At 48.5% G+C, this 24,122-nt stretch overlaps 1 protein-coding gene across 5 annotated transcripts in view; it reads left to right on the plus strand.

The window, feature by feature from the left end:
• Positions 1-23,835, plus strand: part of CEMIP (cell migration inducing hyaluronidase 1) — a 172,603-nt gene extending 148,768 nt beyond the window's left edge. For all 5 annotated transcript variants that reach the window (XM_004056653.4, XM_063698768.1, XM_055363644.2 and 2 more), the window contains 11 exons: positions 1,011-1,046; positions 1,125-1,280; positions 3,929-4,109; positions 5,315-5,530; positions 8,736-8,947; positions 9,884-10,069; positions 13,925-14,129; positions 14,327-14,413; positions 15,021-15,178; positions 19,038-19,138; positions 20,870-23,835. In XM_004056653.4, the coding sequence (XP_004056701.3) occupies positions 1,011-1,046; positions 1,125-1,280; positions 3,929-4,109; positions 5,315-5,530; positions 8,736-8,947; positions 9,884-10,069; positions 13,925-14,129; positions 14,327-14,413; positions 15,021-15,178; positions 19,038-19,138; positions 20,870-20,997 (1,666 nt within the window). In that variant the 3' untranslated portion in view covers positions 20,998-23,835. The remainder of the gene's footprint in view (positions 1-1,010; positions 1,047-1,124; positions 1,281-3,928; positions 4,110-5,314; positions 5,531-8,735; positions 8,948-9,883; positions 10,070-13,924; positions 14,130-14,326; positions 14,414-15,020; positions 15,179-19,037; positions 19,139-20,869) is intronic.
• Positions 23,836-24,122: the final 287 nt, after the last annotated feature.

A 24,122-nucleotide genomic window follows, 5' to 3' on the forward strand; every position in this document is an offset into this window, starting at 1 on the left:
CTTCGGAAAAAGAAAAAGGTCCATGTGTCTGAAAGAGGGTGAGCAGAATATGAAAAAGTACATTGGGAATTAGAGAGCATGCCTGCCACCAGGACCAGCCTGGTGCAGCTGATGTGGATTCACCAGGCCCTTGAGCTTGGATCTATGAAGGATATAAAGCACGGAAGTTTTAGGGAGCAGAGAGGCTGGTGAGAATGGCACTTTGAGATGAGCCTGGCAGGGTGGACAGGACAGGTGGAAGGAGCAGAGGCATAGAGACCAGTTAAATCTACCCCTGGGACACAGGAAGTGAAGGCGGCCACTGTATTTGGCCCTAGGGTCTGTGGTAGCACAGACCCAAGGCTCAGCTCTGGATTCTGTGTAATCCCTTGTCCCTCGCAATCAGACGCCCCCCAGAAGCATGCTCATCTGACCCCTAAAAAGGGCAGAGGTGAAAGGGAGCTGACGAGATGGCCCCAGAGCAATTGCAAAATGACTTCCTGCCCTTCTCAGGGTCAGCATCTGCCTGGCTTCCTGGAAACTTGAAAAGTAGCTATTGATGCCTCTCTTTATGGCTGAAACAGCAGTGAAGATGGTAAAAGAAAAAAAAAAAAAGAAGTGCATTCACATACTCCACCTTTCCCTGGTGCTGGTCCTGAGAGCGGAAGGCCCTTCAAGTTCTCCTGATCCAACCTCACACTAAGCCCTGGAATCACAGAGGATGGGGCTGGAGAGGGAGGCACATGGACCCCAGTCTGCATGCTGTCAATGCCGTTGAATGTGGAGAGCCACAGGGGTCACTGTTTTCTCTCTAGAGTCAGAGTCAGAGTGGGAGGGGACCCAGAAAATCCCCTTCCTGTGCGGAACAGGAGAGCCACAACTCCCTGAGCACGACTCTGCTTACGTAGAGACTCCTTCCTCTGCACGGTATTCAGTTTGACTCCAAGGGCAGGGAAGTGTCCTTCTCTCCACGACTCCACTGAATGTGAAGCCAGGGCATGCTCTGACTATCTATCTGCTCTTGCCCACAGGTTTGCTGACAATGGCATTGGCCTGACCCTGGCCAGGTAAGGACAACTGTCATTGTACTTGGTCATCTGTGGGATCTTGTCTCTGGACATCTCACCTTAAACATCTCTCTACAGTGGTGGAACCTTCCCGTACGACGACGGCTCCAAGCAAGAGATAAAGAACAGCTTGTTTGTTGGTGAGAGTGGCAACGTGGGGACGGAAATGATGGACAATAGGATCTGGGGACCTGGCGGCTTGGACCATAGCGGAAGGACCCTCCCTATAGGCCAGTAGGTTTGCAACCATGTAGCTCCTTGTTCTGAGTGGCTTAACCTAAGTGGCTGTGATGGAAGGGAAAAAGTTAATGGGTAGTTTCTACCTGTTGACTATGAATTCTTCTGTCTTCTACCAGCCAGAGGAATCACTGAGGTGACTGAGACTAACAATTAAGGGATGAAATCTGGAATGGGGAGAGAGAAGTCAAAAAGTGGTGTTGAATATGAGTCAACAGGGTGATGTGGCCATCAAAATGCGTAATACATTCCTGGGCTATGTTAATGGGAATTTAGTGTGTCTGGGATCAGGGACCGTGAGTCCTTTTCTCTGACAGCACTCTCACTTGGAGTGTAGCATCCACTCCTGAGGATGGCAGAGCAATAGAGTCAGGCCGAAGCACACTTAAAGGAGAATAACCAGGAGGGTGACAAAAGCCGAAGCTATGTCACATGCAGGTTGGGGTCTTCAACCAGAAGACAGGATCATCACTTCGGGGACAACATGGGGGATATTGTTACATGTTCTCAGAGCTGCTGTGCACATAGGGGATGAGACTCATTCTACACAGGCACCGTGGGTTAGGGTTGGTTTAGTGCAAGAAGGATGGATCTTTTTAATGTCAGATATGCTCAACAACAGAATAGCAGGACTGTCCTGAGGAGTCCCGGATTCTGCGGCTGGGGGAGTTCAAATGAAGGTCAGACGATAAGCAGGTGGGTGGAGAATGAATGGGTGACTTGGAAGGTTGATGAGCAAACAGGGATAATGGACTCAGTCAATTCCTTGGAAAACCACAGGCTGGGTCAGTGGTGAGGAAATCTCCTTTCTTCTGCTGGTGTTTCTGCTCAGGTATGAATTCAAGCCAGAGAGCAAGGCTCTGAGCCTGTGAGCAGCATGGTGGTCCCTGTGCTCCTGGTGATAAGATCAGCCCTTCTTGTCTGTCTGAGCTTTCTACTCTTTCTCTAGGAAGATATAATTTCTACTACTAGAGTCAAGACACAAAATACACATTGACCTAAAACTTCCAACCCAAGTGGACATGGAAAAGACTTTGCAAAGGCAAAATCATGGTCTTCAGCATGAGCTGTGAGAAGCCCTTCCTCTTGTCTAACCTGAGTAATGGAGCAGTCCCTTTCAGCATTTGTATGAGTGACCCTGAATCTGCATGTTCAAGGTTTCTTTGCCAAGGGTTACCAGCCTCCCAGGGCCAGAACGCTCTGATGACTTCCAAAGGTGATCCTGTTTATGGAAGGAAACCTGTCAGACTGAGGCAGGTTTCTCAAATTGCATCTGCAAGTAGGAACCTAAGAGCTTGCAGTCCTAATCATGGTTGATCCATCTTGTATAGAGCTGGGTCAGGGTCTGAAGTGCAAAACCTAAGTATAGAGCTAGTAAAAATGGACTGTCCCTAAAATATGTGAAATGAAAAAATGCATGGAGCCACCCCTTGAGAATCAGGATTCTAGATCATGATGTTAATCAATTATAAACATAAAAATATAGAAATGCAAGGAGTCTTTGGTGCCCACTGAAGGCATGTTACCATGACTGCTGTGCCTAGGGTCTTCCTCAAGGAACCATATTGGAATGGAAGGGAGCCCAGGGTTGAAGATCAGGGACAACTGGAGTATGGTCTCTCCCTGTGGGCAGATATTTTTTCTGCTTCTTTTTCCATCTTTCTATTTTTTCTTCTTTATATTTGCTGTGGAAGAGAATGTGCTTGACCCAGATACAGAGACACCAGCATAAGCATACATGTTGGGTTTGGAGAAGGAGCAAGCCTAGACTGGGGCCAGGCCCAAGAAGGACCACCAGGAAGCCCAGCCAGCCTCGCAGACCCTTGCTTCCTGTGCTCTGCTCAGGAGTCTGAGGCAATGGGAGAAGTGTGTCTGAGCAACCTACTCCATGCTAAGCCAAGGCAAAATCTTCAAGTCACCAGTTCTTGTCCAGTCTCTCCTACCTCCATGTCCAAGCCTGTTGCCGCTTCCCACCTCCTTCTGGGTCTCAGGGCCTTCTTGGGGTTCTCTGTCAGCCTACAGTCTTGCTTTTCAGTGGGGCCTCCCTTTCTTCTAGGGGTGCTGAAAATGTTGCCTTACAATTATTTTTATCACGTTTATCACCTTCCATTCTGTGTCCTTTTCCCCTCTGTTTCCCAAACCCAGCACACTGCCAATGTGAAAGGCTTACTCCCAGAGGAGAAACTCATGTGGGTCTTAATCTGATTTAATTGTTATAGCAACTAAAACTAAGGCGATAATGACTAACAGCTCTATCTTCCCAAGAAACATAATATTGGCACGCTCCAGTGGTATTTACAGTATTTACCCAATGACTCTTTATATAATGGAAAAATTGGGGAAAATGTTGAAATACAGGACCATTCTCCAAACTCCAAACTAGCAACTAGATGGATATTCATCAACTCATCCATCCATTCATCCATCCATCCATTCACCCGGCAGTCATTCATTGACACTTAGTGTGTCTATACATGCTTTAAATTAATTAATGAATTAATAATTAATTAATAATGATCTGGGGCAGGGGGAGTTGCTAGAGGTGGGGATCAGGAATGGTTTTACCCAGGAAGTCTCTGCTACCATCCACCTCAGAAGGGGCAAACATGGCATTTAGACTGACATCTTACTCCTTAACTCCATAGGAATTTTCCAATTAGAGGAATTCAGTTATATGATGGCCCCATCAACATCCAGAACTGCACTTTCCGAAAGTTTGTGGCCCTGGAGGGCCGGCACACCAGCGCCCTGGCCTTCCGCCTGAATAATGCCTGGCAGAGCTGCCCCCATAACAACGTGACCGGCATTGCCTTTGAGGACGTTCCGGTGAGTGAGGCGCCAGGGCAGACTCCCGGCAAACCCAGACTTTGGATGGTGATTCACAAGTCCCCTGGGTCCCAGAGTTTGAGCTATTGCCACCACCGCAGGGGTTGAAAAGCCTCCTCCAACTAGGCTGGGCCATGTCCCAGTTTGCTCTTCATCCAAACTGGAAAAGTACAAGCATAGGTTGCCCCACAGGTCAGGTCTGGGTAAATGCCCGCTTGCTCTCTCCCTGCTCAAAACTCAGGCGAGCCTCTGGAGGAACCCGACGTGTGGACTGAGGTTCCTAGGCTGTTCCTCCAAGGGACTTGACTTTGACAAACTGAGTCTTGTGACCAGGCCACCTGAGTTGGCACAAAGAATCTAACAAGCCCCACAGTTTCCAAGGGAAGTCTTAGCTGATGATGTTCTGTTTAATCTCTCCCCGAGAGCAGACTATAAACAGAGGCCTCCTTGCCCTAGACAGAGAAGGCAGAAGAGGGGCTGAGGATTAGGGGATCAGGAGCAAGGGCTGCCCTGTGAGACCAGCCAGGGCCAGGCCTCCTGTGCATTTCCTTCAGGTTATGGATTCCCAGACTTTTCCCTCCTTCTCTTCCCTGCTCCTGCCTTTTGCCTGTTTGCCCAGTTCCTGGCAGGCTGAGGGAAACGATGTGAAACTGCAATGACTTAATGTCTTTACTCAGGCAACTGAGGGCCTGAAAGAGGTCAGTCATGGAAATCTGCAAGGGCTCATGCTGCAAAACTGTCTTCCTGAAACATGCCACATGCATCTTCTCTCGCACACGGATGCCCCCGTGTATGTGTGTGTGTATGTGTAAAAGTGTGTGTACCCTTTCTCATACACACATCACCCCCACCTCCCTTTCACACACAGTCACACTCACAATCCTCAGTCCCCCTCCTCCATCTCTGCAGTTGGTGAAGGCTGTGTGTCAGAGCAGTCTCCAAGCTCATCCACAGCAGCCAACCCTCCAGTGAGCAGAGGCCAAAAGCATGTGCTAGGTCTGGGAGTTGAGGCACAGTGAACCTTTGACTGTGACTCCGGTTGCATCGGAGGCGTCAGCCACGCGGTTTCTCTCAGTGCCTGAGAGCATCTTTGTTTTGGCTGGCTTGTAATGTCAGTGGAAATCGGAAACCTCGCCCTGGCCTGATGACGGCTGCAGTTTCCCTTCACCTTCTAGCCCTGCCTAACTTTCCTGGGCTCTGTTTAGATTACTTCCAGAGTGTTCTTCGGAGAGCCTGGGCCCTGGTTCAACCAGCTGGACATGGATGGGGATAAGACATCTGTGTTCCATGACGTCGACGGCTCCGTGTCCGAGTACCCTGGCTCCTACCTCACGAAGAATGACAACTGGCTGGTCCGGCACCCAGACTGCATCAATGTTCCCGACTGGAGAGGGGCCATTTGCAGTGGGCGCTATGCACAGGTGGGGACACCTTTCTGGGGGCCGGCCACTCACTTATTCACTCATGCAACAAGCATTCAGTAAGTGTCTACTGTATGCCTGGCTCTGTTTCAGGCCAGAAAGAGATACAAAATTTTTTTTTTCTTTTTCTTTCTTTCTTTCTTTCTTTTTATTTTTTCCCCTCACCCAGTAGGATTTTTACAAAGTTAAAGTCAAAACACTTGGTAAGCAAAATGCTTAGAAAAAAAGAACCCTCTGGGTCAACTGCTTCGATTCAAGTCAGGCTCCAACACTTACCATTGGACCTTGGGCAAATTACTTGGTCTCTTGGAGCCTCAGTTTCCTCACCTGTAAAATAGTTGAACTTTCCTGGTGAGATTTTGGGGGTGGCTTCAGAAAATACATGTAAAATGTTTCACCAGCCTTATCCAATAGAAATATAATGCAAGCCACACATGTAATCTTAAATTTTCTGGTAGCCATGTTAAAAAGTAAAAAGAAACAGAATTTTAATAATACTTTAATTATATTAAAAATACTATCATTCAAAATGAATCAGTGTAGAAAATCATTAAAAACACTTCTTGTTTTTTTTCTAAGTCTTCAAAGTCTACTGTGTATTTTACACTTATAGCCCACTCAATTTTCAACCAAGGGAAATGTAGTCCTACTGAAACAATAACGTTGTGTTTAATGTGAATTTTTAATTTTATTTTTAATTTATTTTTGCATTTTTATTGCTATATCATAGTATATTCTCTTGGAGCATGTGTGATATTTTGATATATGTATACAATGTGTAATGATCAAATCAGGGTAATGGGATAGGAAAAAATATTTACATTGCTTTTGTTTTGAAATTTAAATGAACTGAAGTTTAAAATTCAGATCCTGAGTCACAGTGGCCACATGTCCAGTGCTCAGTGGCCACATGAGGGACAGGGCAGGTCTAGATGGTGCCTAGAACAGAGCAGAACTTAAAATATTAGTTAGCTATTATTATATTATTGTTACTTCTAGTATTTTGATGAATGACTAATGAACAAATGAGTAACGGGAGAGAGGCCTGAGAAAATGAATTGTCAGGTTCACAGTGAGCCAGGTCGTCTCAGAGAATGAAGGAAACATGTATGAATAGCTGTCTTCACAACTATCCTACAAGGCAGGCATTATTATCACCACTGTGGGTGTCAGGAATTGGGGTGTTAGAAAGGAGCTAAATGGTGGTTTGGGGGTGGAGGAGTGATAGGAGAGGGAGATGGTGTTGGGCTGAAGGAAAAGGGCCATAAGGGGCAAAGAGGGCACAGGGTGCAGCTGGTGGGGGTCAGGTGCCAGAGTAGGTGGCAGGGCTAGCATTTAGCAGGGAGGAAGACGGGGCAGAGGGCAGGAAGCTGAGGGTGTTTCTCTCTGCAGTAGAATGTGATGTCATGTGCTGAGAATGTGGGGACTGGGCTTGAGGAAAGTAACCTCCAGAGAGCGATAAAGATTTGGAAGAGTTGCTGTAGAGAGTGGAAAATGTTGACAAGAAGCTTGTGGAAGGAGTGCCTGGCAGTGTTGAAAACCCAGTGGAGACTGGAGGCGGTGCATTTGCAGAGGCACCTCTCTCCCAGGCTGTGGGATTTTCTCAGCCCTGCTCAAGAGCCCTGGGAGAGGCGGAGCTGTGCAATGAGCCATGGGGTGGCTTCTGCTGTAGGTGTGGGCAGAGGAAGGGCCAAGATGCTAATGGGAGTGAGTGGTTGATATGATGGTCTGAGGAAGATAAGAAGGGAAGTGGGGTCAGAAGGGAGCTGATGGAGGACAGTCATGTCCTGAATAATTGAAGGATGACCAAACCCTCAAGCCTGGCATCCACACTGTCAGCATTACACAGCCTCAGCTCAAGGTCTAGGCATCCCATATGGAGCCTTGATTTTCCTTCCCACACTTTCTTTCTGATATGTTGCTTATCTTCTGTGAAAAAAAAGTTCATCGTTAAAGCTTGCCAGATTATCATAACTGGCAACTGGTTAACTGTTATTCATAATATTTTCCCTTCACTTTACATCTTACAAAATGCTTTAATGTACGCTTTACCTTCTGATACTCAGGGCAACTTCCTAAGATGGGCAGGGTTGGTTCTCTTTCCATCTTATATGCGATAAAACTAGAGGGGAAGATAAGCACTTCCTTCCAAAAGCACAACATCATTGCACGTTGGTGTGATTGTCTCTCTTGGTCACAGTTATGGGGATATTGTCTTATGAATTTGGGATGTGCCGTAAAACAGGACATGGCATTTTTTTTGTTTTTGTTTTTTTTTTGAGATGGAGTTTCGCTCTTGTTGCCCAGGCTGGAGTGCAATGGGCAATGGCGTGATCTCGGCTCACTGCAACCTCCGCCTCCCAGGTTCAAGCGATTCTCCTGCCTCAGCCTCCCTAGTAGCTGGGATTACAAGCATGTGCCACCATGCCCAGCTAATTTTGTATTTTTAGTAGAGACAGGGTTTCTCCATGTTGGTCAGGCTGGTCTCAAACTCCCAACCTCAGGTGATCCACCTGCCTCGGCCTCCCAAAGTGCTGGGATTACAGGCGTGAGCCACCGCGCCCGGCCAACACAGTGTTTTAAACCAATGCTGGGATAAAGCATCCAGGCTCTTAGGTCCCTGGAACTCAATGGCTGACAGTCTTGCTTTCCGTTTTTCCTCTGAAATGAGGCACGATTTATTCATGCAGTGTGTTGTGGCACCACAAGGACTGGCCTCAGGGGCCAGACACTGAGAGGGAGTAGGAGGGAGAAGTAGGCCAACACACCCAGGCACTCTCTCAAATGCAGACAGAGCAACTGCCAGTTATAGGCGAGTTGTATTTTATGGTAGAATTAAAAAAGTTCTCGCTCTCTCTCTCTTACTCCCTTCCTCCTCCGTCCACATCTCTGTCCTTTGTCCAAAATTTGCCATCTGACTATTACGCAGACTCTTCTCAAATTTCCACTGGAAGCTCAACAGAGCACTTTTATGAAGATGAACAGAAAGCATTAGCTGGATTACACAGTAAGGCCTGGGCTGCGTCCATCAGCAGAAAGAGATGTCCCCTTATTTGGCCTTTCTTTCATTCAAGCCTTCTAAAAAGGGTTCTGTAAAGAGAAAGTGCCTTTGAAAGTGCGGTCTATAGTCAGATGTTAGCCAGACGCTCTTGGAATAATCCTTCGTAATAGCCTCATTGTGTGTTTCCTTTTTGGGTTTTAAAAGATGTACATTCAAGCCTACAAGACCAGTAACCTGCGAATGAAGATCATCAAGAATGACTTCCCCAGCCACCCTCTCTACCTGGAGGGAGCGCTCACCAGGAGCACCCATTACCAGCAATACCAACCGGTTGTCACCCTGCAGAAGGGCTACACCATCCACTGGGACCAGACGGCCCCCGCCGAACTCGCCATCTGGCTCATCAACTTCAACAAGTGAGTGGGTGTCCAGCCAGGAGCAGTGAGATCTGGGGGCAGCTGCTCTGGCTGAGCTCAAAGCTGACAACGATGCCTTGTTGCAAAGTCCTGGACTTGCGTCTAACGAAACCACAGGCTAGCCCATGTGATCCGTGCAGGAGTACCTAGAGGGGCTGACATCACCCAGGAGTTAAGAATTAAAGGACACAGGCCAAGCCCCTGCTCCAGCATGGGTAACCTTGGCCAGGGCATGTAACCTCTTGAGCCTGAGCTCCTTGATCTTTGAGTTGAGGATAGTATTACACCTTGCAGGAGTGCAATGAGGACCCAAAGAGATACGGTATGGCGGGCACCCAGGACCTGGCATTAGCCAGTGCTCGATAGATGACAAAAATATCTGGGTATTGTTGTTACCATCCTACAGAGAGGGAAACGAGGCTCTGCGAGATAAAGTGTTGAGGCCGAGGGCATCTGGATAGGGCTTCATATATTTAGATTCTAGTATTTTCTATGCACATTATTTACTTGTCACAGTATTTCTGTGAGACAGACATTTATCAGATGTGGGAAATGAGACCAAAGAGATGAAATGGGCCCTACAATCAAGCTGGACCCAGAAGGGGCTGAGCCTAGGTCCTTTGGATCCTGTGCTCTTTAACTACGAAAAGAATGTCTTTTTCCCAAAGTTCCATATGCAGCACCCCCAGGGTTGGCCCTGGAGACACACCAGTGAAGCATTCAGACTCTTTGCTCATGGGCAGCCATTGTCTCTCCCTCTCTCCTTGAACACTGCAACTCAGTCACCACGACAGCAAATGTGCTTTCAAAATTTCCCATACAAAAGTGGAGGTGTCATTTGGTGGAGATTTTTTGGTCTCTTTCTCCAAGGCATGCTCCAAAGGCCCTGTGGCCTGGACACCCTTGCTTGTAACCTGACTCTACTTCCAATCCTAGGGGCGACTGGATCCGAGTGGGGCTCTGCTACCCGCGAGGCACCACATTCTCAATCCTCTCGGATGTTCACAATCGCCTGCTGAAGCAAACGTCCAAGACGGGCGTCTTCGTGAGGACCTTGCAGATGGACAAAGTGGAGCAGAGCTACCCTGGCAGGAGCCACTACTACTGGGACGAGGACTCAGGGTGAGCAGGCGCCCACTTGGCTGCAGGAAAGTGGCTCAACCTCATCTTGTCCCCTTGGCCTTTCCAATAAGTCTAAGAACAGCCATGTAGTTAATGCCAATTAATGTAAGACACCTTTCTAGGCATTTTGACTCTAAGGCTGACTGTCCCATACATTAACGACATTTTTAAAGCTATTAAGCTTTAAAAGTAAAATAAACACCCTATTAAATATACATGTGAATTGTAGGGAATTTACATATTTCAGAAAAAAAAAGTGAAGGCAGTAAATCTTAGAATCCAGAAAACATGGTACATTATCTCAAATCCTCACAACAACCTGCTTGGAGCAGAGGATTAAGAGATGGGCAGCTGGGTGTGGTGACTCACGCTTCCCAGCACTTTGGGAGGCCGAGGTGGGTGGATCACAAGGTCAGGAGTTCGAGACCAGCCTGGCCAACATGGTGAAACCCCGTCTCTACTAAAAATACAAAAATTAGCTGGGCATGGTGGCGCGTGCCTGTAATCCCAGCTACTCAGGAGGCTGAGGCAGGAGAATTGCTTGAACCTGGGAGGCGGAGGTTGCAGTGAGCCAAGATACTGCCATTGCATTCCAGCCTGGGTGACAGAGAGAGTGAGAGATGGGCAAAGAAGGCACAGGGAAAATAGGAGAGACTTCCTGAGATCATAGCATAAAGCTGACCCAGCTGGATTTGAACCTAGATCTATCTGTCTTCAAAGCCCTCACCCTTTTGCTAACCTGCACTAGGTTCTATTCAACAGAGATATAATGAAAACAGAGTATCTGTTCCTGGGAGTTCTTTGATCCCCTCTCTTAAAAAGAAATGTAGTCTAATGTCTTAAGAATGCCAACCCAGCTCCACAGCAACGTCAATAGCAAACTGTGAGGAGTAAGGGTAAAAGATCAGTTGATGGCCAGTTTTCTATTCTTATATGGAAGTCAATGATAAAGAAACTGATAACAGATGATCTATCTTATTTATGGCTCCATCAATTTGATTAAGGGAAAATTAAAATTTAGAATCAAAAGTATAAGTAAAATGTTGGGATGGGAGGGCAATAAAAAACACCTCTTTCCCCACACAAGCGCTAAGCCAGCTGGGGGCAGACAAGCTGGCAGGGGAAGAGGAAGTGATCCATCTTACTGATGATAAAGCTGTTGGAGAAGAGAGCTTTCCAATATCATCCCCAATTTTACCTCCTCCGCCCCAGGGAGCACTGGGCAATTACAGGCTCCCCACATAGGGCCCAGCCCGAAAACCTCAGAGCATGGAAGACAGACCAGAGTGCCCCTGCTCTATGGGCTGAGCCAAATACCCAAAACCAACCAATTATATGAGACACTCTCTTCCCACGGGAAGAAGTGGATGAGGGGAGGGCCCAGGGGCCAGGAGTATTTAGGAAAATCCTCCCATATGAATACCAGAGGAGGAGGAATGAGATATGCCCCACATACCACTAGGAAATATTATGATTAAAGTAACAGATGTTGATAAGGTAAAGTCCCTGGGATACCATCCATGCAGATTTTCTTCTTTCCGGCTCATGAGTGAAATGTTCAAAAGATGTGAATTTTTCAAATGGAAACTTCCACTAAGTAAGTTGAACCTCTTTGATCAAAGTCTTAAAAATCTAAGGCTGGTCTGCTTGTCACCTTAAGCACATTTTTTGGTTGGTAGCATAGCTTAGCCCTATGCCTGTTGATCATTATGTTGTGTTTCAATTCAGCAACGCCTTAGGGACCAGAAGTTGGGTTATAGGGGGTCTGTTTCCTATGGAGAAGGGCTGCAAACTCTTGGGCTTTTAAAAATCTTTCTGCCTTATACATTTGTTGTTTCTTATATTCAGAGCACCTGCCTTTAGCAGCTACCTTCTAATAATCTACTGTGGGCTAGGATACTTAACAACCAGCTTGCTATAATTAGGGGTAAAATTAAAATAAGTCAGCTAAAAGGGAGGGGATTTCAAAGTGTGAAATATATAAGCTCTGAATCATCTCTCATTTTTTCCAGGTTAAAAAAACTGTTAAGTGATTGTAGCTGTGTTCTGGATAGCTAAGTTTGCTTAATACCACCTCAGTGAAGTCTTATAATGATTCTTACTAAATTATAAACAAGTACATTATTTAAGGTGCACAGCCATCAGTAGCACTGCTCTGCAACATTACTTGGTCATAGCCAGGATTTGAGCACTGGGCTGGCAGATGCCCAGTCCCATGCTCCTTTCATGCCTCCCAGGGCTTTGCAGTTCAGCCAGCTTGCACACATCCAAGTTGCAGGTCAGGATTAGGGAAGGCAGCTGCTACCTACCATGGGCTGGATGGTCTTTTAGGTCACTCCCAGTTTAGATAATCTGATATATAATGGCAACAAGGAAACCTGAATACTGTTAAGTTTTGTGCAGAAGCCTCAGGACCAATCCCATTTCTGTGCCTTGGTCCCAGGAGTGGTTTGGAGCATGTTGGGAGCCTCCAGGGAGACGTGACCATGGGCAGCACTGAACTGCCTTCCTCCTAAGCTGCTCAAAGCGGGTGCTCACCTGCCTCCCCAGCTTCCCCACCACGCAGGGCATGGAATGCAGATACGGCTGCTCTGCTCTCAGCCCTGAGCACGAGGCCTCTGTAACAGTCAGTTTCTACTTTACTCTGAGATCACTTGATGTGGATGGCTTGAAACATAAAGCCTCTCAAGGAAGCTCAGATTAAGTGGAGGTGCTACAGAGAGAAGACCAAGGGGTCTTCAAGAAATAAAAACCCAGCTGGGCCTCATGGGCTCAGGTGCTGAAAACAACCAAGACAGCAGGGAGGAGGTAGCCTGCCCACCCCCTTGTGTCTCTCCATCTCCCCATGTTCACACACATACGCACACATGCATGGCCTCTTCTTTCAGCTACTTGCTGCAAACTGCCTTCCTCTCGTGACTCCTTAGCAGGCATGGGGCACAACAAGGTTGTCAGCCCCAACTCCATGTGGTCTTTTAGTTCAAGCACCAACCAGTGGTGGACAAGACCTGCTGGGTCCCATAAGAGCAAGAATCTTGGTTACTCGTTGGCCAATCCATGGCCCCTCTGTGAGTCCAATGTGTGCCCCTGGTCTGAGCAGCTGTGTGGTAGGGGTTTGGGGGCGAGGGCATTGTGGTGCAAACCCAGCTCCCTAGTCTGACTGGACTCAGTGAAGGGTTGGTCCCCAGAGGAAGATGGGTGGTAGATACCCCATATCCTATCTTCCCATGTTTCAGATGCAGGACTCAGCCTGAAAGCGCTTTTCTGCACTAAAAGAACAATAATGAATCCCAAGTTAGTACTGTGTTCCCCTGTAACACTGGGTCAGCTTCCTTTACAATAATAATTATTATTTTAAATAAATTATAAAATAATTTTTGGAATAAATTATGGTTTGGAGAAAACTAGAGATAGGAAGACAGAGCATTTCCTTACCGGGCACAATGCTGGGATGGAAAATGCTGACTTTGTCACTTCCCAGCTGTGTGGTCCTGGGCGAGTCACTTCACTTCTCTGAGCCACCATTTTCCCATCCAGGAATTCAGGATGATAATAGTACCTACTGGACAGGATTGTTTGAGGATTAAGTGAGATATGTCGATTTACAATGTGTGCATGGCGTGGCACATAGAACGTGCTCAGAATAGAATTGCCATTCTCATTAGCTTTTTCGTCAATGCATTTGTTCCTTATTTCTCCAACTACATGCAACTCTGTGGTAGACATGGTCCCATTCTATAAGGCCGCTGGGTCTACCTGCTGTGACCAGCTCAGAGTAAATGTCTCGGTGGGTGGGAGGAGAAGAGGGAGGTTTGAGTGTCCAAGCAAATGCCCAGCAATGCTCCTTGTGTGCAGGCTGTTGTTCCTGAAGCTGAAAGCTCAGAACGAGAGAGAGAAGTTTGCTTTCTGCTCCATGAAAGGCTGTGAGAGGATAAAGATTAAAGCTCTGATTCCAAAGAACGCAGGCGTCAGTGACTGCACAGCCACAGCCTACCCCAAGTTCACCGAGAGGGCTGTCGTGGACGTGCCGATGCCCAAGAAGCTCTTTGGTTCTCAGCTGGTGAGTGGCTGAGAGCAAAGCCTAGACCCCTTTGCCGTCCAGTCGGGCCTAGACCCCTTTGCCGTCCAGTCGGGCCCAGACCCAATTAGGTCCCTCACTCAGCTCCATAAACCATTTCCTGTGACTGGGGATACGGGAAGAGGAGGGGAATGACTACCCAAACCTAACAATTGCATTGGGTTCTATGTGTTTTCCAGAAAACAAAGGACCATTTCTTGGAGGTGAAGATGGAGAGTTCCAAGCAGCACTTCTTCCACCTCTGGAACGACTTCGCTTACATTGAAGTAAGTGCCTCTGGCCCCTGGAGGATTCGGGTTTGCTCATTGAGAGGTGATACTGTGTCCTGGGGCTGCTGGCACAAATTACTGCAAACTGGGAGCAAGGTGTTGGCAGGGGCGGTTTCCTCCAGGGGGCTTGGGGCGGGGAACCTGTTCCATGCCTCTTCTCGCTCCTGGTGGCTGCCAGCACTCCTGAGCATTCCTCAGCTTGCAGACACATTAATCTCTGTCTTTATGTGGGCTTTTCTCCTGAGTGTCTGCGTCTCACCTCTCCTCCTGCCTTTCTTTTGCAAAGGCACCTATCTTTGAATTTAGGGCCCACCCTAAAAATCCAGAAGGTTTCATCAAAAAATCTTTTAACTTAATTCCGTCTGCAAAGATTCTATTTCCACATAAGCCCACTTTCACAGGTTCCGGGTGGACATAACTTTTGTAGGGCCACTATTTGACCCACTACTGAGGGCTACGAGGAGTTAAGTGGATAATGGAGTTTACGCTTCAAATAGATGCATAGGCAACTTCTGCCTTCAGGGTCTGCTTGGGAACCACCTGGGCAGGAGAACCATGGGGCCTTGGCACCCTGCCTCACACCTGGATTGCTCTGGCTCTGTAGGTGGATGGGAAGAAGTACCCCAGTTCAGAAGATGGCATCCAGGTGGTGGTGATTGATGGGAACCAAGGGCGTGTGGTGAGCCACACGAGCTTCAGGAACTCCATTCTGCAAGGCATACCATGGCAGCTTTTCAACTATGTGGCGACCATCCCTGACAAGTGAGTCTGTACCTCTGCTTCTGGAATTGGCTGCTGGCACAGCAGACCCCTGGGCAAGGGCCCCCTCCCTCTCACAAAGGCCCTCATCACAGATCAGTCTGGAAAAGCTCAGGCAGTCTCCACAGGACTGCCTGACGCTCAAGGACGCTCAGGCAAGCGTCCTTGCCTGTGGACTCTGGTGTTGGAGCTGGGCTGCTGTGAATGTAGGTCAGGCGGAGGCAGGCGGGACAGCCCCGTTGCACATGGGAAGGTTGCCCTGGCCCTCTTCACTACACTCCCGGCATGATCTCATCCCCTCCCACACCTTCAATACGATCCAAGTGCTGGTGGCTACTATCTCCAGCCCGGATCTCCTTCCTAAGCACCAGACATTCCAGTCCAACTGCTACTTGGACAACGCCACCTGGACATCTTGTATGGAACTGAATTCTCAGCCTTTTAAAATGTTTAACCTCCCAAACCAGCCACTCATCCTACTTCTTCAGTTTTGATGAAATCATCACAATTCATCCTGATAGCTAGGCCAGAATCTGGGCATTCTGTTTGTCTCCTCTTTCTTTCCTCCACACGCTATCATCACACCCTATCAATTCCACCTGCATTACTGCTCGCCTGCTGGTTCCCTCCACAGCGTCCTCTCTTCTGCCACTCTGCCCCGGCCTTTGCTGTTCATCACCAACACTGTTGGCACAGTCTCCTAACGGGCCTCCCTCTTCCAGCTGCCCCAACTCCAACCCATCTTCCATATTGGCTGCTGGTTTAAACTTCTTAAATGTAGGGAAAACCTGTGTCCCCTCTCCTTAGCAAACTTTGGTAATTCCCCAGTACCTTACAAGTCTCCCCACATCGCCTCCTCAGTGAGATCTTTTCCAATCCAACCCAAAAGTTCTACCTTGGCAGGGCGCATTGGCTCACACCTGTAATCTCAGCACTTTGGGAGGCCGAGGTGGGTGGATCATGAGGTCAGCAGTTTGACATCAGCTTGGCCAATATGGTGAAACCCCATCTCTACTAAAAATACAAAAAAATTAGCTGGGTGTGGTGGTGTGCACCTGTAGTCCCAGCTACTCAGGAGGCTGAGGCAGGAGAATCGCTTGAACCCAGGAGGCGGACGTTGCAGTGAGCCAAGATTGCGCAGCTGCACTCCAGCCTGGGTGACAGAGCAAGACTCCGTCTCAAAAAAATAAAAAATAAAAGTTCTACCTCTGCTAAAGCACAATAGGTCTGGTGGACACATCTGTTGCCCCATCAAGAGTGTGGCCTTCTCAATGTTGGGGCCATGTCTAACTTCCCTTTGCATTTCTAGCACAGAACATGGCTAGTTAAGTGAGTGTGCAGTTCACTCAGGAGCCACAACCTGGTGGAAAGTCTAAGCGCTTCATGTGGTACCTGCTACACAGTAGGTGCTTAGTAAACATTAATAGTTATTAAATGAAAGCAAATGTACTTCCCAGATGCTGACTCCATGAGGGGCACGACGTGAACTGGGCACCTGGTGAGATTTTGGATAATGGGATTTTGCTTAACCACATTTACTCCCTCCCTCATTCCCCCATCAGATGCTTCTTCAGCATTCTATTTTTCATATGCAGATTCAGACAGAGGACAAGGCTGACCAAATTGGGAAAAATAGTTATCCTCTAGAGATCATTGCCGTTTTGGGCAGAGAATTTTCTTTTGAAATGAAAGATGATGCAGAAGCTTGGAATAAGAAACTAGACTGCAGTGCTACTGTGTTTGGAACCATGTGCAAGGCTCCCACCAGCCCGAGCAGCAGCACCTCTCTGGGGGAAGCCCTTACTGGAATGGGCCACTCCCTGGGCTGGCGCTGGGCACCCAGGCAGGCATTGGTACCACTAGACCCCTCTCTAACCTCCTGGAAAGCAGCAGGGAATGAGGCAAGGTAGATCCTGTTCTACTGTGGCTGCGGGCCCTGCCTAGCCTGGCCCATGCTTCCTACCCCATCCAGCAGGCCACTACTGGCCCCAGGGTCCTGGGGAGAGAAGAGGGCAGCTGCTCACACCAGAAACATCTAGCATGGCTTCTGGGAGCTGCCTCTGCACTGCCACTCTGTGGGAGACTGTGCTGGCTGGGGCATGGGCTTATAGGCCATGAGGATGGCACACCAGGCAAAGAAGTGTTCCCAACATAGGTAGGCAGGCTTCTGGGCATCAATGGGAAGGGGTGGGGACACAAGAAGCCCGTCTCCCTGTCCCGCTCCTGTGAGCTAACTTAGATCCCCATCAGGAGGGCAGGACCTACATTTGAGTCCCCCAAGTAGGAAGGCTGAGCTCCAACAAAGGACCATTAGCTTTTGTTCTGAAATGAAACAATGCAGAAATATCCTCCTGAGAACAGATCCTGAATCTAGAGTGGAGGATGTGTTAGCAATGAGACCTGTCTCCTTAAGGGGCCTCACCCTACCAACCCTTTTGGCCTCCCTCTCCAGCCTTCCTTAAGGGCCTGAGGCAGCCCCAGCTCCCTTCCCATCTATCCTTATTTCACACAAGCCCTTCGCATCTTAAAACCTTTCCTGCTGTTCCCAGTGGGACACAAATGGGGGTAACAACAGGTTCCAGAATCCTATACAGTTTTTCCATGTCTGGACTGTGGTCTGTGGTTACAGAGTTCCTTTGAGATACGAACTGGATGCCCCATTGAGCTTCTGCCCCATTTCTATTCCCAAGGGAGGTGCTCACTTCCTCCTATCTGGCCCAGTGTGCTGAGTCTGCCACTGTGAAGGCTATTTTCCCAGCACTTTGGACTGAATACACCCCGAGGCAGGGGATAGACACTCCTTATTCCCAAGTCGAACTTTTGCAAGTTGGGACCTTCAGGCTGGGCTCACACATTGCTCCAAACCTCTGCGTCTTTCAAGCACATTTCCCTTTGGTAGGTCCTCTGAGATACTTGGTAACTATTTGCTTCAATCTCCCCATTTGCAAAATAGAGGCAATAGCCCTGTGTTGCCTAACCAGAGAGAGAGGTGACATGAACGTAAGAGGTCAATCTGAGCTCTTGGTACAACCCGAGCATCATGGTAACGACATGGTGTTCTCCCCAGAAAGACTTCAAACCTGGCCATGCTCTTCCTGCAGCTCAGAGAAGGCTGGCTCTGGACTACACTAAGCCTGTGTCCATCAAAAGAAGACAGCAAAAGAAAGACGGGCTCCAAGAGAAATCTTCTAGCATGGGGCTTCTCGAGCTTTAATGTATACATGATCACCGGCAGATCTTGTAAAAATGCAGATTCTGATTCAGAAAGTCTGCAGTGGAGGAATTCTGTGGTTCTAATGAAATCCCAGGGGATGCCAAATGGAGCTGGTCTCTAGAACCTTCAGGATCTAGAACCTTCAGGAGCTCCTGGATGGTTTTATGATTTGACAGATGCTCTCCTCCTCCTTCCCGCACCTCCTCTCTTTCTCATCCCTTTCTCCTTCCTTCCTCCATCACCACATTTCTATCTGGTCTTACCTAACCAGGGTTGAGATCATTCAAGGGAAGAGATACATATTGAAGTCCTACTGTGTGCCGAGCCCTGGCATGGTATGCTCTGCTAACATCCTCTCCTCTGTTTGGAGAGAGACATGTAAATGCGGTGAGCCGAGTCCAGGCTTGGAGAAGGCTGTGGGCACCAACTGTGGCCAGATGCGTGGGAGGGAGCTCAGGATGTTCGTCACCACATGGAAAGAGCCCGTCAGCTCAGAATACAGGAGAGGCTGCCCTTTCCCGAATCCCTGGACAGGCCTCTGGGCACTGCTAACTCCAGTCCCACCATGCACAAACCAACATCCCTCCCCATGACCACTTTCTCCAGTTTGCTCTCTCCCTCTGGTCTAATTGGTTTCTTCTCACACAGTTCCATAGTGCTTATGGCATCAAAGGGAAGATACGTCTCCAGAGGCCCATGGACCAGAGTGCTGGAAAAGCTTGGGGCAGACAGGGGTCTCAAGTTGAAAGGTAAGGGTTTGAACTGGGGTTTAAACTGACCCCAAAACCAGAGAAGGCAAATGCCTGGCATGGAGGTTGCTGTCATCTTTTGCTGAGTTGAGAACATGCTTTGTACTAAACGTGGGTACAACCTAAGAATCCCCCACACAACTAGTGGTCTACTGGAATGGATGGGCAAGATGCCACCTGTTTACCACCCCTGCACTGCAGCAAATTTATTATAACTTGCTACCAGCCACTGAAAGAAAATTGCTATACTTGTTGACTCATTTGCTTGGAAAGTGGCCTTGTATTCAACAAAAGTATCATAAGAAAAGTGGCTTAGTCTCACCCTCCTACCCAATTCCTGCTATTCAGACTGGCCAGGGGTCCTGCATCTTCTTCAACATTCTAGCTGATGCCTAGCATTTGTATAGTCCTTTGCAGCTTGCAAAACTCTTATTTGTTCCAGAAAACTAAAGCCCAGAGAACCTACATGGCTTGTCCAAGGCCAGGCAGCTTCGGTGGTGAAGCCTAGCACAGGCTTGCTGGCTGTGCTGGAAGAAGCCATCCAGGAGGGACATGTCAGCATGACACCCATTATCATCACAAAAACTAGGTGCAAGGAGAGTCCTCAGAGAGGCTGTGTGGGCGGCAGAGAAGCTCCACGGGCAATAATGATAATGATCATTGTGGTTGCTATTCAATGTTCAGCCTTGCACTTTGCAGAACATGTTATAATTATCTCACTTACTCATTAATAACCTATGCAGCAGGTACTATTATTTCCATTTAAGATGAGGACACCAAGAATTTAACAGCCAAGCCACTTGCTTAAGGTTAGGACTTGGATCCTAATCTTCCTAACTCAAAGCTGGGCTTCTTAGTTATACACCATCCTCACTATGGAAAACATCAAAATCAGAAACCCATCATATGGGGCAATGAGAAAAATCAGAAGCAATGCAAACCCTTCAAACCAGCCAAAGGAGGACATAAGGAAAAGAGAAGTATCCTTTCCAGCCCAGTCCTGAAATCATTTTGGAGCCTCTGTCTTTTAAATTAAGATCCCGGTTGCCAAAAGCTGATGTATGTAAGGTGACCTAAGTTGAATGGCACTTTCCCGGTGGTGATAAATGCATGTTGCCTGCCAAGATGGGCTGAGTATAGACGTGGATTCCCATGCCCCTCGGATGCTCAAGCTGTGAACTGCAAGATGGAGAGTGCTGTGTGGGTTTCAGGGGTTTAGAGTTCTAATCTGGGGTGCACCATTTACTCCACACTCTTGGTCAAATTTCTTCACCTCTCAGAACTCCTTCTAGAGCCACAGAGTGATAGAGTGGGGAAGGAGATCTTGTAGATCAATGCCATCGTTTGATGGATGGGAACACTGGGCTTCAGAGAGGGGCAGGGACTTGCTGGTTGTCGTAGGGGCAGCTCGAAGGTAGGCAGGTTCCTAGGAGATCTCCTCCCTTACAGTTTGCCCCATTTCCTGCTGTGCATGGCTCCCCTGTCTACAGCAAAGCCATCACCCTGCCTAGGTGGCAGTGAGGCTCAGGTGGGACCCTGCCTGCCCCATACAAACACATGTCAGGCACCATCAGTAGCTGAGCACAGAGCTCTTCCCAAGGGGCCACAGTGCAGTGTGGCTAGGCAGTACCTGGTGGGCGTGGGGGGCTGGCGATGGGGAGCCATGGAATGGGGTGGGGCAGCCGTTCTCTCATAGGGCTTTTGCTCAGGAGACTCATCATTGCTTTTCAGAGCAAATGGCATTCGTTGGCTTCAAAGGCAGCTTCCGGCCCATCTGGGTGACACTGGACACTGAGGATCACAAAGCCAAAATCTTCCAAGTTGTGCCCATCCCTGTGGTGAAGAAGAAGAAGTTGTGAGGACAGCTGCCGCCCGGTGCCACCTCGTGGTAGACTATGACGGTGACTCTTGGCAGCAGACCAGTGGGGGATGGCTGGGTCCCCCAGCCCCTGCCAGCAGCTGCCTGGGAAGGCCGTGTCTCAGCCCTGATGGGCCAATCAGAGACCCTGGTGCTGCCACCTGCCCCTACTCAAGTGTCTACCTGGAGCCCCTGGGGCGGTGCTGGCCAATGCTGGAAACATTCACTTTCCTGCAGCTTCTTGGGTGCTTCTCTCCTATCTGTGCCTCTTCAGTGGGGGTTTGGGGACCATATCAGGAGACGTGGGTTGTGCTGACAGCAAAGATCCACTTTGGCAGGAGCCCTGACCCAGCTAGGAGGTAGTCTGGAGGGCTGGTCATTCACAGATCCCCATGGTCTTCAGCAGACAAGTGAGGGTGGTAAATGTAGGAGAAAGAGCCTTGGCCTTAAGGAAATCTTTACTCCTGTAAGCAAGAGCCAACCTCACAGGATTACGAGCTGGGGTAGAACTGGCTATCCTTGGGGAAGAGGCAAGCCCTGCCTCTGGCCGTGTCCACCTTTCAGGAGACTTTGAGTGGCAGGTTTGGACTTGGACTAGATGACTCTCAAAGGCCCGTTTAGTTCTCAGATTCCAGAAATCTGCTGCATTTCACATGGTACCTGGAACCCAACAGTTCATGGATATCCACTGATATCCATGATGCTGGGTGCCCCAGGGCACACGGGATGGAGAGGTGAGAACTAATGCCTAGCTCGAGGGGTCTGCAGTCCAGTAGGGCAGGCAGTCAGGTCCATGTGCACTGCAATGCCAGGTGGAGAAATCACAGAGAGGTAAAATGGAGGCCAGTGCCATTTCAGAGGGTAGGCTCAGGAAGGCTTCTTGCTTACAGGAATGAAGGCTGGGGGCATTTTGCTGGGGGGAGATGAGGCAGCCTCTGGAATGGCTCAGGGATTCAGCCCTCCCTGCTGCTGCCTGCTGAAGCTGGTGACTACGGAGTCGCCCTTTGCCCACGTCTCTCTGGCCCACTCATGATGGAGAAATGTGGTCAGAGGGGAGCAATGGGCTTTGCTGCTTATGAGCACGGAGGAATTCGGTCCCCAGGCAGCCCTGCCTCTGACTCCAAGAGGGTGAAGTCCACAGAAGTGAGCTCCTGCCTTGGGGCCTCATTTGCTCTTCATCCAGGGAACTAAGCACAGGGGGCCTCCAGGAGACCCTAGATGTGCTCGCACTCCCTCGGCCTGGGATTTCAGAGCTGGAAATATAGAAAATATCTAGCCCAAAGCCTTCATTTTAACAGATGGGGAAAGTGAGCCCCCAAGATGGGAAAGAACCACACAGCTAAGGGAGGGCGCGGGGAGCCCCACCCTAGCCCTTGCTGCCACACCACATTGCCTCAACAACCGGCCGCAGAGTGCCCAGGCACTCCTGAGGTAGCTTCTGGAAATGGGGACAAGTCCCCTCGAAGGAAAGGAAATGACTAGAGTAGAATGACAGCTAGCAGATCTCTTCCCTCCTGCTCCCAGCGCACACAAACCCGCCCTCCCCTTGGTGTTGGCGGTCCCTGTGGCCTTCACTTTGTTCACTACCTGTCAGCCCAGCCTGGGTGCACAGTAGCTGCCAACTCCCCATTGGTGCTACCTGGCTCTCCTGTCTCTGCAGCTCTACAGGTGAGGCCCAGCAGAGGGAGTAGGGCTCGCCATGTTTCTGGTGAGCCAATTTGGCTGATCTTGGGTGTCTGAACAGCTATTGGGTCCACCCCAGTCCCTTTCAGCTGCTGCTTAATGCCCTGCTCTCTCCCTGGCCCACCTTATAGAGAGCCCAAAGAGCTCCTGTAAGAGGGAGAACTCTATCTGTGGTTTATAATCTTGCACGAGGCACCAGGGTCTCCCTGGGTCTTGTGGTGAACTACATTTATCCCCTTTCCTGCCCCAACCACAAACTCTTTCCTTCAAAGAGGGCCTGCCTGGCTCCCTCCACCCAACTGCACCCATGAGACTCGGTCCCAGAGTCCATTCCCCAGGTGGGAGCCAACTGTCAGGGAGGTCTTTCCCACCAAACATCTTTCAGCTGCTGGGAGGTGACCATAGGGCTCTGCTTTTAAAGATATGGCTGCTTCAAAGCCCAGAGTCACAGGAAGGACTTCTTCCAGGGAGATTAGTGGTGATGGAGAGGAGAGTTAAAATGACCTCATGTCCTTCTTGTCCATGGTTTTGTTGAGTTTTCACTCTTTTAATGCAAGGGTCTCACACTGTGAACCACTTAGGATGTGATCACTTTCAGGTGGCCAGGAATGTTGAATGTCTTTGGCTCAGTTCATTTAAAAAAGATGATATCTATTTGAAAGTTCTCAGAGTTGTACATATGTTTCACAGTACAGGATCTGTACATAAAAGTTTCTTTCCTAAACCATTCACCAAGAGCCAATATCTAGGCATTTTCTTGGTAGCACAAATTTTCTTATTGCTTAGAAAATTGTCCTCCTTGTTATTTCTGTTTGTAAGACTTAAGTGAGTTAGGTCTTTAAGGAAAGCAATGCTCCTCTGAAATGCTTGTCTTTTTTCTGTTGCCGAAATAGCTGGTCCTTTTTCGGGAGTTAGATGTATAGAGTGTTTGTATGTAAACACTTCTTGTAGGCATCACCATGAACAAAGATATATTTTCTATTTATTTATTATATGTGCACTTCAAGAAGTCACTGTCAGAGAAATAAAATTGTCTTAAATGTCATGACTGGAGATGTCCTTTGCATTGCTTGGAAGGGGTGTACCTAGAGCCGAGGAAATTGGCTCTGGTTTGGAAAATTTTGCTGTTATTATAGTAAACATACAAAGGATGTCATCATCTTGTCTGTTTGTTTCATTTTCTATTAAAATGGGCTTCATTTTATCTAGGGATAATAACTTATCTAAGGATAACCTAAGATAACCAGTTATCTAAGGATAATAAGGCTGATGAAATCACCCCATGTGTCTGCCTTACTTCCATGGCCTTATTCCCAAGAGCCAGTCATATGTCAAGATCCTACCTTGCCTTGCCCCAAGGCGGGGTGTCCATAAGAGCAGGTGGAGATGGTTCAAAGAAAGAGAAGATATCATTCATATGGCCGGCCATGTCCAGAACTTGCT

The sequence above is a fragment of the Gorilla gorilla genome, chromosome 16 (assembly GCF_029281585.2).
Source record: "Gorilla gorilla gorilla isolate KB3781 chromosome 16, NHGRI_mGorGor1-v2.1_pri, whole genome shotgun sequence".
Classification (NCBI taxonomy): domain Eukaryota; kingdom Metazoa; phylum Chordata; class Mammalia; order Primates; family Hominidae; genus Gorilla; species Gorilla gorilla.